Raw genomic sequence first — 16,954 nt, 5'->3', positions numbered from 1 at the left:
GAGCCAGTAATTGCTGGTGGTTGGTAGTGGCACTAATTTTTAGGGAGTTGGAATTATTTTTCATCATCAAATTTTGTCCTAGTGAAAGAAAGAGAAAGGCAGAAAGGGAAAAATAGAAAGATAGGAAAACAGTGAAAAAGGGAGAAAACAGATCGAAAAAGTGAGATAAAGAGACAGTGGGGCAGATTTACAAGCCCCTTGTGTCATTTTTGCACCACCATTGCGCAGCGGTGGCATAAAAATGTGGCCCCTTTACAACGTGACGCATCTAGGGAGATGGTCACGTTGTAAAGCCCTGCGTCAGATACACCTGCGTCAGGTATAGTGTATACAGGGTGGGCGTTCTCACGCAGGAAAGCCTTGTAAAAGTGACCCAGTGAAATCTACACCTCATGCCTGCTTGAAACAGAAGTAAGGAGTGACGCAGCACAATGATGATAGGCCCCAACATGCATTGCTGACTTTTGCGCTAACACATGCGTCAGAATTTCTGATGCATCTGTCAATCCTTGCGCCATGGTGCGCAGTATTGTAAATACGGTGCATCCATAGTGACGGAAGGGTTTTGCAGGGTGGCGAAGGGAAAGGAATGCATCTCTACAGATGTGTCACTTTCTTGTAAATCTGCCCCAGGAAGTATAGGGTGGAGTTAAATAAGGGGGATTAGGTGGAATCAAAACTAGGCAGCTCTAATATTTGGCTACCCCAGTATTCGGCAGCTTGGGCCCTTGCACTTATTATTTTACAAGCTGAGCACTGGCTAAAGCATAGTGCAAAATGTTGCTCTTTACCCCTGATAGGTGACCCTTCCAGGAGTTTCGCTTTAAAAGGCTTTACTGTACTTTTACAGAAAGAAATAGCGCTACTCTTTTCTTGTTTCACTTTTTATGTACCTTTTCTTGACGCCTGGTCCTCTCCATCATTTCATCTGGAGACTGGACTGGACTCTCAAAACCACCCAAGGCAGAGGAGACATGAAACGACGTTTATGGCCCAGTTTATAATACATTTTAGCACATGCAGCTGATACAGCCCAGAGAGGATTTAATGGCCGACATGGGGTTTCAAAAACCCTCAGCAATAACACAACCTTACATGTAATACATTAGCCTGAACGCTGTACAAACAAACCACAAAGCACAGAAAAGCTATATACGCTGCCACTGGTCTCCCAGTCATCCCACATACCACCTAAGACCAGCACGTAGCTGATAATCTCTAAGCATATGCTCCGCACAGTCTGAATATGCAGTTAACAGGCTATTGAAACAACCACCGATAACTGCTAAAATTGGCAATTTTCCACACATACATTAGCAGGTAATGGGCAGCTTTACTAACCGACAAAATAAGTAAGCAAGTTGGTAAAGACCCAGGTGTCACCCACTTACATAATGCAGTCCCAATTAACTAAAACAAATATATGCAGTCTACTGACGAGTCCCGGCTATAAAACCAAATCAGACTCTAGTTTGCAATGGAAATGTTTAAACAGTCATACCCCAGATTACTGAAAGACGATATGTTGTAATGTCTGTCTGCTATACAAGTGCCAATTAACAACACAGTGGCACAGTAATATGGCAGACGTTTTAAGGGCTTTTGATTCAGATTTGACATTGTTGATGTTTGGGGCAATTGCTTTCTAAAGTAACACAATGGTTCCCATGTTTGAGACTCATGGAATTAGAGTGCGTTGCATAAATATGTATATGCATATGATATTTCCGTTGCACAAACTAAGCCAAAGTCACTGGAGCGCTGTACAGAATCGAAGAGAAGCATAAAGTCAATGAGCGACAAGAGAGGTAGTGGGGTTGTGAAAAATTATTGCATTGTGATTTAGTGTTATTTCTGAAAGCGTAGTAGTGCTGAGGCAGTCCTGACGAATATGCGGATGTTGTTCTAGAACGTGGGTGCGTACATAGAAAAGGCCTGCTGTCTTGTTTTATCTTTTTAGGTGTCGCCTAGGTAACGCTTGCACTCTCTCTTCCAGAGTGTATTCAGGATATAGGGGGAACAAAGCGATACCAAAGGGGATGATGGACGTGCATTTGAGCAAATCAAACACTCACCCCCAGTCAACTGATCTGGATTAAATCCATCCTCATTCTTCAGCTCACCCCACCTTTTAGGACGGGTATGCTCAGACGTAAGTACCGTGCTCTCCATGCCACTGGAATCAAGCTATCCTGGCTGATGAGGGCTGAAAGCCCGAAACCGGTCCTAGGATGCTTGTTTCCAGTCCAGGGAGGACATGGCTTGGCAGTTCGGGCTGGACTGTTCCCATAGGGCACAGGGTCAAGACTGATTTGCATATGGCTGGGTTCAAACTGGAATGGCATGGTGAGCAAAAAAATGATGGATTTAGGCCCAGATCTCTGTACTGGGGTGAATGTATGACATTGTTCTGCATTCTGTTGTTTTTGTATTCAGGATATGGGCATGAAGCTCAGCCCATTTTCCTCCCATCTTTTTAGTTGGCTTGTTAATGTTAATGTTAATGTTAGAAGATTTCTAGAGCGCATGGCTGCCCGCAAGCGTCCCAGCGCTGAACAGAAGTACAGTGTCTCTGTCCTTTGTAAATGGTGGCTTTTCATTGGTCAATAGGCTTAGTAGTTCCTCCTTAGTACTGCCTTTTCTCTTCTTGAAATTAAATGAAATGTGGGTTTTTGTAGAGCGCATGTTTGCCGTGGTGTCTTAGCGCGTGCTGTCATAAAGTGCAACCGGAAAAATCAGCAAACAAGTTGGGTACAAGTGAATAACCAAGTTTTAAGTTCCTTCCTGAACTGCAATAGGTTGTTTTGAGTTCTAAGGTACAGGGGCATGGAATTCCATAGCCTTGGGGCTAGATGTCGGAAACTTCTACACCCCCATTTCAATGTCTTTACCCATGGAACTACAAGCAGAGACGCTAATGTGGAGCGGAGGCATCTCTGTGGGATGTAGCGCCTAATGTATTGGTTGATCTGCACAGGTCCCACCCCGTGTAAAGACTTGTATACAATACACATGGATTTAAACTGGATCCTAGCAGAAATGGGCAACCAGTACAGTTGTTCCCGGATGACTTGACTTATGGGACTGAATTTACGGAGTTTTAGTAGTAGCCGGCCGGCAGCATTTTGCAAAGTCTGTAGCTTATTTATCACACTCTTGCACCTACCATGAGGACACCCCCTGTTACATGCGTAATTACAGCCTCGGAGCACTATTTTGTTAAATAGCTTTACCTGCCAGAGCGCCTTGGCTGGAATAATGGCGTCCGCACCTTTCGTTTGTCAATTGCGATCGCCGAATCGGCTGCATGACTTTTTTCTATTTGTTTACTTTTATTACAATTGTGGCACCCACGCTGTAGCTTTAAAATGTTAAGCTAAAGTGCGGGTACTGGGATTCCTTCAAATGTAAAGAAATATATATATTTTTTTGTCTATTTCTTTACTCTTGTAGGAATTGCAGCACCTGCGCTTTAGCTTAAGATGTTTAAAGCTAAGGCGCAAGTGTCGCAGTTGCTATGCAGTGCAATAGCTCTCACATTACTGAAATTTTGAGCTATCAGTGTAGCATTATTATTGGTAACGCCAATAGCTCAAACTTTCAGTAATGCAATAGCTATTACATTGCAAATGCTTGTGACACTTCTTAGTCTGCAGTTTGATGGTGCCCTGGCTACGGGTGTGCTGAGAACCACCAGATGGTGATCTCGTCTGCAAGATAAGCGGGGGCACTAATCATGATGTCTTTGTAAATGATGCAGTAGATTTTGAAGACAATTCAGGCCAGCAAGGGTAGCCAATGGAATTCCATCAGGATGGAGGTGATGTGATCATAAGTCTTTATGTCGTGGATGAGACATGCGGTGGCGTGTAGGGTGCCCAAAGCCACTAAGCAGGATGTTACCACCATCCAGATGCATGAGTATGATGCTTTGAACTGCAGTTCTGTGTCACTTTTTGAAAGCAATGGTTTCACCTTTTTTAGAAGCGAGAGCTGTACCAGGCCATCATTGTATTTATTTGTCATTGTATTCTGTTATGTGGCCCTTATGGTCATTCTCGACATTGCTAAGTTAGCATGAGCTCTGCTGCCATGTTGCTGATTTTGGGCACATTACTACAAGACTTTATTTTGCAAGAATCTTTTTGTGTCTTTCACCTGTAAAGTCCACATTTGTAAAGCGCACAATCACCCGTAAGGGTCTCTAGGCGCGGGGGCCGTCGGGAAGATTAAGCGAGCTATTGCCCAGAGTCACATGGTGCTGGGCTAACCTGCCGCCGGAGCCGGGGATCGAACCCGTGGTCCCCAGATTCCAGCGTCAGTCGCCCTGGCCGCGGCGCCACACCTCTCCCACCTGAGAATGGTCTGCTTGCTGCATTCTCTGCTGTTCCTGGAGTTTAGTCTGAACACGATGTGCGAGGTAGAAAAACATGCCCCTTGTTATTCTGTTCTGGTCATTCCCTATTACCCGGACAAAAACATGCTACACACAGCACTGCTAGAGAGGTTGTGCTTTGATATTACAGTGTTACATGTTATTCACGCCAACACTTGGAGGGAAACCTCTCTTGGGAGAAGAGCTATGTTCCTATGATGTAAAGCTACCATCTAGGCTCTAAGGTATGGGGTCTGTTGACAAAGCCCAGTGATCTTTCTTTATATAATAAACCTCATCTTACCAAGGGGAGGGCGGGTAGGCCTTATGGCCCTCTTTCCACTGTCTATATATAATGACATCCCCCTTTGTATTCTATGGTATTGTAACAATGTCAACTGTGCTAGGTTTATGCATTTTGCTGCTGGTAGTGGCTTGTATAAGGCATTATAGAGCATGATAGTTAAAAATAAACATTTTGAACTATACAGTGACTCTGACTATCATTATTGTGGACAAGTACGAAGGAGTGAGCGAAAGGGTATGTATGTCTTGCTACCGCAATTCCTGAGAGAGTCGGGAGTGTTATGTTCTGGGTTGTCTAATCATTTGTAGCTTATTGATTTTGTCGGAGAACGAATGAGACACTATAGCTAGTCGGTTTTGGGATTTTGGGTACTTTGGTGGTACAAAGGTACAACCCCTATACACAGAGGTCCTGTTTTTCTGTGCATAGTTCTGTGTCTGTGCAGAATACCCACAACAATTCCCTAAGGTGAGGTTCATGTCTAAGGTTAATCCAAGTGACTTGGCATTCAGTGAAAGTTGGCGTTGGAAGCAGTCATTGTTTATGTCATTGAACCTTGTTTGTACTGTATTTTATTTGTTGTTCTTGGCAAATGACAAGAATTCAGTCTTAGCTCTGGGTTAAGCTTCAGGTAGGCACTGGACATCCATGGTGTGCAGGCTGTGTTTAAGGCATTAGATGTCTGAAGCAGAGGAGACTTTCAAGTAGAGTTTTGTATCATTGTCATACTGGTGAATCTTGATGCTGTTATCTGTGAGTAGAGCACCAAGCGGCTCCATGCATAGGTTGAAGATGGAAGAAGACAGTTTGGAACCCTGGGGATCTCAGCAGGTGATAAGGGTCTTTTGGGAACTATAGGTGCCTATGTGAACAAAATGGTGTGGTGTGCCCTATTGCTAACTTATGCATTCTCACCACAGTCTTGATGTGCCCTGCTTCTCAGCCACTAAGTAGGGTAATTGGATGGGTGGAATGTTGAGAGTGTGTGTGCTTGGATTAGTGGACAGTTGGATTGAGAAGGGCTGAGCAGCAGGATGCTGCTCCTGGTGGGGCTTTACTTGATTTACCTGCAACCTGATCTAATTCTAACAAACCTACTCCTTTTGTAAATTACAAGACTGCATCTTTGATTATAACACAGTGTCAGTTGGAAAGGTAGGAGGAGAACCAGTGAAGGACACTGCAAGTATTTTATGCATAATAAATAAACACACACCTTATGAAAATGAAGACATAAAAGGTAAAAAAAAAGTGAAAACAAACCATTGTCTGTTATACCTAGCATATCTGAGAAAAGCTGCCTCTTTTCTGATAGGGTCCATATGGTGAATGATGTCACAATAGATCTTAAAACCCAGGCAGACTTTATCAAAGAAACATTCTAGAATGCCTGTTAAACGTTAGCAATGCAAAATTGGATGAGAACTATCTTTTTCTCTACAGTGGATCGTTCCTTAAAGTATATAAAGACTCTTGTGCTCCTTATACATCTATTCCCGCCTCTCAGACCCTCTTCTATGTGTACATCTGTATGCATCTTGCTTCCACAACATGTTTTGTAAATGCCTGTACTAGGAGGTAACCCCAGGATGAAGCTTACTACCAGGGAGTGGGTGTCTGGATGAGGGCGGTCTGAAGACAAAGGCACAAAAAATACACAGTGACAATTTCCACAGTTCACCTTTTTTAAAAACATGTATTGCACAATTTCCTTTTCATACTCCTAGGTCAGTGGTTTGTTCTTTAATTGAGAAAACGTCTCTTGTATTCTCTGGAAAGGAGAGGAGTATAAGTTGCCATTGAGTAATCACAGGGCATGGAACTGGCAATGTTTAAGTAATTATAATCATTTACTGCCTTTAGTGCTGATCTTGCCACATGGCTACACTGTGCAGAGGTTTCAATTTTAGAGTGCAGATTTTGCTTTGTAAACTAAACACATGGATCATCCCTAGTTTTCAATATATATACAAAGTACAATACATATGAATGGATGTTGTAATTGGTAAAGTTGTGTATTAGTGTCTTCACATGGTTTGTGTTTGTCTATCTGACGGGGTCACTTAATTCTGTGTGTTATTTTAATCTGCTTGTACAGGTGGGTTATGTGGGTGTATCTCGAGGGAGACACAGACATGGACAGAATATGTAACAAGAACATGCGAGGAATAAAGAGACAGGGAGACACAGTGATACTCTGAGAGACAAGGACACCGCATCGGCCATACGGATGCTGGTCTATGGCGAACTCTAGGTCCAAATTACTAAGCACCCACTATAAAGGTAGTACAGAGAGGAAAAAGCATTAACATACAATAGAATGTATGCATGTGTGTGTATGGATGCATATGGCTGTGTAAAGAACAGTGTGCATAGATCTCAGCAGAGAATCAGGGCTGGTGTCAGGATTTTTGTTGCCCTAAGCAAATAATTATGTTTTTGCATCTAGTAACGTGTAGACATTTGGTGCTCTTAGATTAATTATGGTTAACATCCCTCCTCCGCACCTACCCCACAGGAGACCCCCACCGCTTAGTCTTCGTTTCCAACTCATACTGTTGTTTACAATTGCCCTCCTCTAGTCCATGTCCATGCAGTGCTTAATTTGAGCCGGTGGTTTATGGAGCTTGGCACTGGCAATTAATTGCAAACCCTGGCGCTTGTGACAGTTTGCAACAAGGTGGCGCTGTCTGGCCAATTTAGAGATGGCCACAAAACAGTTAGTTATTAATTCAATATGAATAAAAAATGACTATTACCTGTTGCCCAAGCCATTCTTAAAGCTTTGGGGTCCGGAAATAGTCCAAACTGTCACACTTGTAGGAGTGTGATGGTTATCAGTTGTGTTGTTACTATCGTTGGCAGCGTAGCAGGTGCAATATGTGGTGCAAGCTGAAGTGGCCTCCTGATAAGAGCCCTGACACCTTTTTTTTATACAAATAGAGCATAGGTGTGTGTGTGATTGTGTGTGCGCGTAGAAAAAATAGTGTTCTTAAAAATGTGTGGGAGCATGAGTAAAAGTATGAGTAAGGGAAAAGAGTATGGATGTATATGGAGAAGTAGTTATGTTTGTATGTGTGTAAACTTACTGATATGGTCTTTGTGGATATATGCAAGATGCATGGTTAGAGCTGTAAATGTGTACTCAAAGCAGTGAAACAGAATTAATGTGTGTGCATGAGGGTGTGAGTTGAAAAGCATAAAGAGTATTTTTTGTGTTTCTGTGTGTGCAGAACAGTATGTGTGTACACAGAATACTATGCATGAGTTGATTTTGAGAGACAGGGTGTGCTTGTGTTTAGAGAAGTATGCATGTTTAGATTACCACTATAAAGAGACTACAATTTGTGCCATTCCATTAGTACTATCAATCTGGTGCTAACAGGGAGTATCACACTAAACGTACAAAGTCAGGGAGAGGATGCATATTCAAGACCATGGGGCATAGTTACAAGGAAAAGGGCGGAGCGCTGAGCTGCAGCAAATTTCGCAATTCTGAACTCTGCCATTTCCAAAATGCAGGGATCCGTCGTATTTACAACAATACGGCACCCCCTGTGTTTTCCCTAGCGCTAAAAATAGCTGCCTCGCGTCAACACAGAGACCCTTGCGCCATAGTGCAAGGGTGCCTGCGTTGCAGAGAATGGACACCTTCTGCACATAAGCAACCAATTATGGCGATAAGTTACTTCTATGTGTGCTGCATTCTGCTACACACATCGAAGTAGCAAATCGTCATTTATTTAATGATTTTTTATGTGGAGGAAGTGGCACCATTCTGCACATAAATAATCATTAATGGAATTTTGCTCTTTCTATGTGTGCTGCAGAATGCAACACACGTAGAAAAAGCAAAAACGAGGAGAAATGAAGGTATTTCTCCTCGGTGTGCCATTCTAACGCCTGCTACTGCATGGCGTTAGTTTTTGGCGCAGCTTCAGATTTATAGATTCACAGATTCATGTAAATCTGGGGCAGCGTCAAAAAGCAATGGGTGTTGCGGTGGAATGCCCACAGCAACACCCATTTCATGCTCCTTTCATGCAGAAAACTGCACGAAAGGGTACCATACTTACAAAGCAGTGTTAAGCCTCAAAAAGTGGCTTAACAGCACTTTGTAAATATGGTGCAGGGCACTGTGCCACAGGAGCGTTTGTAAAAGTGATGTTCCTGTGGCGAAATCCCCTCGTACATATGCCCCCCCATGTCAATTCTCTTATTTGCTATTGTTTTCACTCCATACCCCTTCCACATTGTAGATGTCATACTTTTTGTCTTAAAAAAATCAATTCCTCTATTACATTTTAGCCAGAGATGGAAAAAAATCGTTCTGGAGCTATCCCGAAGTATCCCAGATTGAAGTTCACGTTTGTAGGCCTGAACACTGCAGGCAGATTCCCAAGTGTGGAAATTCTGCTGTGTGGCGGAAAAATAGACAACGACAACACTCATCAGGGCAGAAACTTTCAGGGAAATGTTTTTAAAGGCCAGCCTTCACTGCCAGGGTTCTTGACACCATAAGGCCCTTTCCTTGTTCTGAGGGCCCTTTCAGAGGTCTTCCTTCCTTTTCACAATGATTGCTCGGACTAAAGCCATTACATCCGGCTTGATGCTCTCGATAGACTCCTCCGGTCTCCAGAACTTCACCACTTGGCCTTCAGGGTTGACCAGGTACTTCCAGAAGTTCCACCTTGGCTCCTTCTTTGTAGACTCTACAGAAATGAAAGAAATACTCAATTTCATGGCAGCATCACCACTCCAAGCTTTCACTATTTTGCCACATCCTGTATGAGGGAACAAGCAGACCCATAGGAACTCACACTTGAGGCAAAGGGCTACCATTTTTTTTGTGGGGTGGGAGAACAAGTTTTACAAAAAGGATGTAGTCAAGTCAGAATACAGTAATTCATCCCCTTGCCATCAATACTATACATCATTACCTTTAATTGGTACTTGCGTGCATATTGGCGGTTTAAATGCTATATTTAAATTTGCGGATTGTATTACTGCTCTTGGGATGAAGCACTCACTCTCCTGCATTGATTAGTATTCACTCAGTTTAGTTATTTTTCATGCTGTCTGTTGCTTCTTTTGTGTAGAATGCGATCAGCTTTTAGGACAGATTGAACTTCATTTATGAAAAGTGTAGCATCACTGCATGAAAACAGTGATGTAACACTTTTCAGTGTGCTCTCGTTGCAACACCATGAAGGTGCTGTATTTACTGTATGGCATTCCATGTCGTAAGGATTTACTGATACGTCAGTATTCCTGACATATCTGTAGGTGCAAAAGTGGCACATTGCTGGGGTGTGTCTGAAAACAAACGTACCTCCAGCTATGTTTTTTTTCACATGGGGCAGGCCCCATGTGAAAGGGCCTGCGTCATTTTTTATGCCTGCTGTGAGGCAAGCGTAAGTATTTGACGCAGTAGCGTCCTAGAAGTGTTCCAGTGAAATCTCATAGATTTCACTGTGACACTGATACGAGCCTTTTCTGCGCCAGTAGGCAAACCCTGCATACATTACATCTGTTGTGGGTATAATGTAGCGCAGGGGTTTACAAAGTGATGCATCTGCCTAGATGCATCACTTTCTAAATATGGCGGTGTGGTACATATTTCACGCCACCACAGCGCCACAAAAAGTGACGCAACGGCAGAGTAAAGGGGTCATAAATAGGGCCAAATGCATTTGACGTTTTGAAGTGAAGCTCCGTTTAATTGCTTAATACCCCTGGTGTGAGCTGCAGTTGTGGTTTCCATGCTGTGCTTTTGAGTGTCTGGGTGCAGTGCTGCACTTCATTGCTTGCACATTAGACCTTAAGACCTTGGAAAGCACCCCACATTGTGTTTGTGTGTGCTGCAAAACCAAGGATTTTTCTTTGAACTCTGGAAGTTTCCTTAAGCTTGTTTGCATGGACTACTTTCATAAAGATGATGGTGAGATAAATGTAAATGATCACTTGATAGACATACGTTGTGGCCACCTGAAAACCTATTGTTTTAGCTGTAGTCGTCTACAATAAGAAGGCTTCAATTTTAAAATATATCTGTCTTCTAGACATAGGGCCTAACTAAGTAGTTTAGAATTTTACCCAGGACCATAACTCCAGGTGGAATTCTGCGACCTCCCAATTACAAGTGCCCCAGGCACAACTGGAATTGAAAACACTTTACTCTGGCAACCCATATATTGAAGGTCAAGATGAGTAACAAAAAGTGGGTGGAGTCACAAGGGGCCGAGTTATGAAAAGCAGTCTGACAGTCAATTTATACATCTATTTTTGTAAAACTCTATCACAAAGAAATTGGCATCAAGGATTAATGTGACAGCCAATCTATTCTAGCTTAATTGGTAGCAAAGTTGGTATTTTAAAATATCTTATGGGGTTAAAGCACCTGCTGCAGAGAGTTTTGTGTACCAAGTAAATCTCAGGGAATTATAATAATGCTAAGGTAACTCTGGTGATTGACGCATTTGTTAAAGATCTGTGTTTTATTTAGTCACAGTTTTGACTCACAAAGCAGTATAGAGGGTTAATGTATCTCCTGGAAAGCACATTGTGTAATATTTAGATGACAGATTATTATGTTATGTACATAGGATGTGGGTCACTGCTTTTGACACAGAAATCATTCTATTACTTGCAGTTCATAAATTGCATTCCTTCTAAATTGCATTCCTTCTAAATTATGTTATGTACATAGGATGTGGGTCACTGCTTTTGACACAGAAATCATTCTATTACTTGCAGTTCATAAATTGCATTCCTTCTAATATAGCATAGTGAGCTATGAACCAGCATCAGCGACCGGCATGCAAACTGCAAGACATAGGTTTAGAACCTCATTGTTTTTTCTCAGTCTACTATACGGTGACTGACACTTTGAGCCTTTTCAGAAAAAGAGGGAAATTGCAGCGTTTTGCCCTCCTGAACCAGAGAAGATATCTGTGCAAAGGACGCGATAATTCCTGGATGGATGCAGCTACTCCCATTCAGGGGAGAAACGTGTACTCGGCAGATTTTGATGCTGAAATATCGCCCATAATCAGGAATTCAGGCTCCCCGCAGCAAAGAAAATCTGCAGAACTCCTAATGAGGGATGTCGTAAAGGTATTTTTTTTACATTTATTTTACAGAGTTTTATATAGCGCGAACTTGACTTACAGGACACATTCATTTTTGGTAGGCACGGGGAGATTAAATGATTTGCCCAGAATCACAGGATTTTCAGCGTCATTGCCGAGACTCGAATCCAGTTCCCCAGATTCGAGGTCGACCGCCCTAGCCGTTTTGTAAACTCCTCTCCCCAAAATGAAATTAAATTCACAGATGAAAAAATGCAGTTTATTGCTTCCATACACAACCAAACTTTGTACACTTTATCTTTGCTGGTCTTTATTTATAACAAGGATAAGCATATCAAGCACAGGAAAACCTATGCTTCATATTTTCATTATTACAACAAGCAAGATGCATCGACCTCAGAAGGATGAAGAGCTGAGCTCGAACTCGCATGGTGAAAGTCATGCAAGTAAGTCTCTTGACATTAAATTGTGTGTTGTAAAACAGGCATGCTTGTGTTGTCAGAAACTTCACGTATCTTAATCCACTCGCCACATCAGGAATACATGCTGACGTAAGCTTTGCTTTCTACAGCTTTGCTCGAATGTTCGAACACATGACTGCTTGGGACATTTCAGTGTTGTGAGCAGCAACCAGCCGCTGTGTGTATCCGCCCCCATGAGAGGAGATCTTCTTGCTGCAGAGTAACAATATGCTGGCCTTAATAGCCCCCTCTTGTGCTCCTCTCTGCTGTGTGCCCCTCCCAGTAGGGTTGCCACCTTACCGGTTTTCCACGTCTACCACCTATTGTCATGCCCTGGCCGGTGCAAAAATAAGCAAAATCACCTAAAGCCGGCAATTTTAGCCCTTATCTGTACGTACTTGAAACAGCAAATATAAACGGGAAAGGCCCTTTTGAATGTGTTCTGGTGCTCTGTTGACGATTTCTAACTAATAATTGAAGTAAACAAAGGCAAAACAGTCATGTTACAAAGTGATGTATTCGATTTTCTTTAAAGTCCAATTTAGTATTTTGTCCAGACATTTGCAGCTTCTTAAAATAACAACAATGGCCGGTATTTTTCTCTTGGAAAGGTAACACCTCTACCGCCCGAGGGCCGAGCTTTCCAAGCGGGCGGTTAACGGTGTCACAAGTGACGGTTGAGAGCTCGAGCACTTGGCTAGCAGATGGAGGGGTGGCACGAGACGGGAGGCTCGAGCTAACGAGGTACTTGGGGAGCAGCCTGCTGTCTGCTGAGGCGATCGGGTTCACTTCTGTCAAAGGCGAGCACACAACTGCCAAATTTTCAGCTTGTTTGTGTGTGACATTTTCCTGCTTTCAGTGTGCTACGTGACGTTTCAATGCCTTAAGTGTGACACTTTGAGAAACAATTCATCTTAACTACTACATAGAAGATATGCTGTGTAATGAGATACAATTACATAATTTGCCCACTTTGTGCATTTTGATGGTCGAGTAACATCATTGAAACAGCTGTAAAGCACTTCAAGGGCTTATGCAACATCACAAACCCACCTTTATTCCTTTGAAAATTCGGTCATGCAGCGGTGGCGGCTCCTCCACTAAGGCGAAGCAGTGTCGCCCCACGCTGCAAAGCAATGAAAGAACAAATACAATGATAATAACTCGAGGCTATTGTCATTGCATTTGTTCCTGCTGTGCAGCATTGTGGGCGGTCGTGCCTACTATGCTCTCAGAGCAGGGGAGGAGTGGTTTGCCCACTCCAAGTGCGCAATGACTGTTTGGTCTGCCCTCTGGGACCATCCAAAACAGTCATGCGCTCTTTGCATGTTCTCCACTCAGGCTGCATTACAGCCTTTGTGGGAACATGCTTAGAACCCCATTCACTGGCTGAGCGCGATCCACGTCGCTCTGACGAATCACAATGCTGCATTGCAGTAATGTGATTGGCTTAGGGGAGGGAGCCTGGCTGCTGCCTGTTCCGGCCTTGGAGAGGAGAGACTGAGATGCAGGAGAGAGCAGGAAAGCAGCGAGCAGGTAAGTTTTTCATTTCTTTTTAGATCGGCCGTCCGTGATGCGCTTTTCGGTTGTGGTGACCCTTTCAGAGACACTTCATAGGTCCTGGCGAAGCAAGGTCAACTCACAGCAGACTTTCCAGATTCTGTCCTCCAGTACTGTCCTGGAGGATTGTATGGCCTGCAGCATTGTGGCTGTGTCAGGCACTGGGGATTGTGTAGTTTCAGGAGGAGTGACCGGTTTTGTGTAACACTCCATTTTCCCTTATCTGTGGGGTTTGGAATCTTTGTCCTTTCCCATCATTGAATGTGAGTGAGGATGTCAGTGGGGAACCTCCCCTGGCTGGAGTGTGTCTATTGTGTGTCCAGTATCTCCTCTCTCGTTGTCTCAATGCAGCATCCCATTCGTGTTGCGCCCATGGGTTTCTTAGCCATCTCCGTTATAGCTGCTGTTTCTCGGAGCTGCAGGGGGCGGTGGGTGACGGCACCGTGCCGGAGTCTCGGGAGCCGCTAGCTACCCGATCGGTTACTTGGGCCTGTCTCAGCCCACCTTGGTCAACCACCTCTCTGCCACGCGCAAGGCCCGGTTGTTTTTCACAGTCCCTTTCTCTGCCGGTTCGGCTTTGGCGGACATTTTGTTTTGTTTGGAGGGAGAGATCGTGTAAGCAGGATAGGCAGGATATTAGATAGCGGTTCCGAATGGCAGGATTTTACATGGATTGAACCGCTCCGGCTGCAGCTGTTGCGAGGCACATCCTATTCGGCCATGTTGCTGGCCACACCCCCATTCTCGGGGAATTTAGTGTAGCAAAATACCTATTTGTAGGCTTTAATACAGAGTAATAACAATCCAATTTGTCTTGTCCTATTGACTAAATTATGCTTTTTAGAATCGATATGTCAAGCCTCATGCATTTAACATATTTATTCTTTTTATTATAAACAAATCAGGACTATGACCATTATCACTGACTTATCATAACCGATACAGACCTACCTATCCACCACTCAATTTACTTCCATATTTCACTATACTAATTCAACACTAATGCTTTATGGGTTCCGGAGTAGCGTGCTACTCACCGAAAAAGCGGTGTAGCGCCTCGTCAGGGGTAGTAAGTGCTATATAAATGCAATATAATAATATACAATACTTTGTTGGTCATAAGCCTTCCCACAAGGCATCCATCAGGTACACTGTAATAATATTACAAATATATTAGAAACTATACTTCATAATGACAGATTTTTGCATAATTATTGGTAATTTTCCTGAAACTTCACGTAAATACACAAAATCAACTTATGTGAATTTCACACTCCTTACAAAATAACTGCCTACAGGCTTTTTATCCAATACTTAATTTGTATATAGTAAGTGCTGGTGCTCGAAGGTTTTCTCAGAAGCCTGTGGCTGGCGCTGTTGAATACAGAGAGTCTAATCTCGATTCCACCTCACGCCTCTTCCATCCAACACAGGACACTCCCAGTCTCTTTATCTCACTCTTGCAAGCTATTTTCAATTTCCACTTTCTACCTCTGTCACTGTTTTTCATTCACTCTCTTCCTCCTTTATTTCCACCTTTCTGCAGTTCTTTCTCTTAATCTGGGTGAAAGTCTGAAGATTAAAATTAAGAGTTGGTCCCTAAAAACTAATGCCGTTGGGCCTTACCTGCAACTGCCGGCTCAAATTAAGCACTGGTAGCAGAGTGTAAAACAATCCATACTTAAAAGCCACTGTCTTTATTTAACACATGCATTTCACAATAAGTAAGGTAGGCCTATTGCTTTGTCATAACTTTTCATTATAAAAATCATTCCTAAAGAATCTGATATAACTGTTCCCTATGAACCAACAAGGGGTATAGCTTTTACCACTGGCTTGACACTATAATGAAGTCCACTGGAAGTATGCAACAGTAACGAAACACATTACGTAGAAGAGTTTACTAAATTATCCGTCAAGAAAAGAAAAATGATGCAACGTAATTCGTCATATTTTGTGATAATATTACTTCATTATTTTGTTATTTTCCACCTCATACGTAGCAGTTTAACACTCAAATACAGCAATGGGCAATAGAAGGTGACCAGTCAACTTTTGATAAAGGCCTCCACCTGTGTGAGATTAGGTTTTGCCACGTTTTTAGTAACTTTTGATCTGTTTGCGGGACAAACCATTTTTTTTGTATAAATTGCAATTCATGCAGAAGGTGATGGATTAAGTGGCAAATGCAGCAAATATATAATTATGTGGAAAACGCCACAGCCTCAGAATCACATTATTCTAGTAGCCCTGACTATAACCAACACACAAAAGTTAAAAAAAAAAAAATGATAGTTAGAATGCGTGAATTAATCTCAGCCACTGGAAATTACTCAAGGCCATATCTCAGTCCATCGTTATTCTGCACACCATGCCACCTCAGTTTGGACCCAACCATATGCAAATTCGTCTTGATTTTTCTCCAATGGGAATAGTCCAGCCCAAACTGGCAGGCTAGGCCAGGCCCTTTGCCACAAGCCAAATAGTGCAATAAACCACTCTTTCTAGTGGAAACACATAACTTCTGCCCAATCAAATTGTCTTCTCAGCAAAACCATGATAAATATACATGGGTGCTGTTCCTCAGTCTCAAGGAAGGGGAAAACCCCAACAAGTTGATCAAGAAAAGGTCTGATCACCGGGATCCCGCGATGGGGGGATCAGAGTAATCAGATTAAGGAGTTGTCACACACACAGAAGGGTGTCATGCTTCATCATAGGACGCTCCTTGCTGGGCCAGTGCTGCAATGCTTGACAGGCTCCTCAATGGTGGCTCTTTGGCGGAGATCTTTAGATCTTAAAGCTGTATTATTAATGTGGATGAGGGTGAGAGGTTGTAGGTGTAGGGTGGTGCAGAGGTGTTTTAAAAGAGTCTATGGGATCCCTATAGGAGTTTTAATGAGAATGTGGTTCTCTTGAGACAGTAAAAACATATTGAGAGGTATTGTGGGTAACAATCTACTGTGATAGCTTCAGTGCGTGAGGAGAGAGGTCAACATGTTTCATGCCTAAATACCTGGAGGGTCAGTGGCATTTCATCAGGATCAGGTAAGTACCTACCCTACTGTGAAGTGGGGCCCAGAGAAAGAGTGAGGAGCCTCTACTAGAAAGGGTTACTGCACCTGCTACTGTGATAGCTTCAGTGCGGGAGGAGAGCGGT

General features: G+C 43.0%; 2 protein-coding genes across 2 annotated transcripts in view; one reads left to right on the top strand and one right to left on the bottom strand.

Moving 5' to 3' along the window:
• The window catches only part of CDC20B (cell division cycle 20B), a 363,106-nt gene that overhangs the window by 12,214 nt on the left and 333,938 nt on the right, over window positions 1-16,954 (top strand). The window lies entirely within an intron of this gene.
• GPX8 (glutathione peroxidase 8 (putative)) overlaps window positions 6,030-16,954 on the bottom strand; it is a 50,753-nt gene continuing 39,828 nt past the window's right edge. The window contains exon 3 of the mRNA XM_078675081.1: window positions 6,030-9,394. Within this exon, the coding sequence (XP_078531207.1) occupies window positions 9,231-9,394 (164 nt within the window). The 3' untranslated portion in view covers window positions 6,030-9,230. The remainder of the gene's footprint in view (window positions 9,395-16,954) is intronic.

The sequence above is a fragment of the Lissotriton helveticus genome, chromosome 2_1 (genome assembly GCF_964261635.1).
Source record: "Lissotriton helveticus chromosome 2_1, aLisHel1.1, whole genome shotgun sequence".
In the NCBI taxonomy this organism is placed as follows: Eukaryota; Metazoa; Chordata; class Amphibia; order Caudata; family Salamandridae; genus Lissotriton; species Lissotriton helveticus.
Note: the sequence above shows the minus strand (reverse complement) of the source record. Positions and strands in the feature narration are given on the sequence as shown.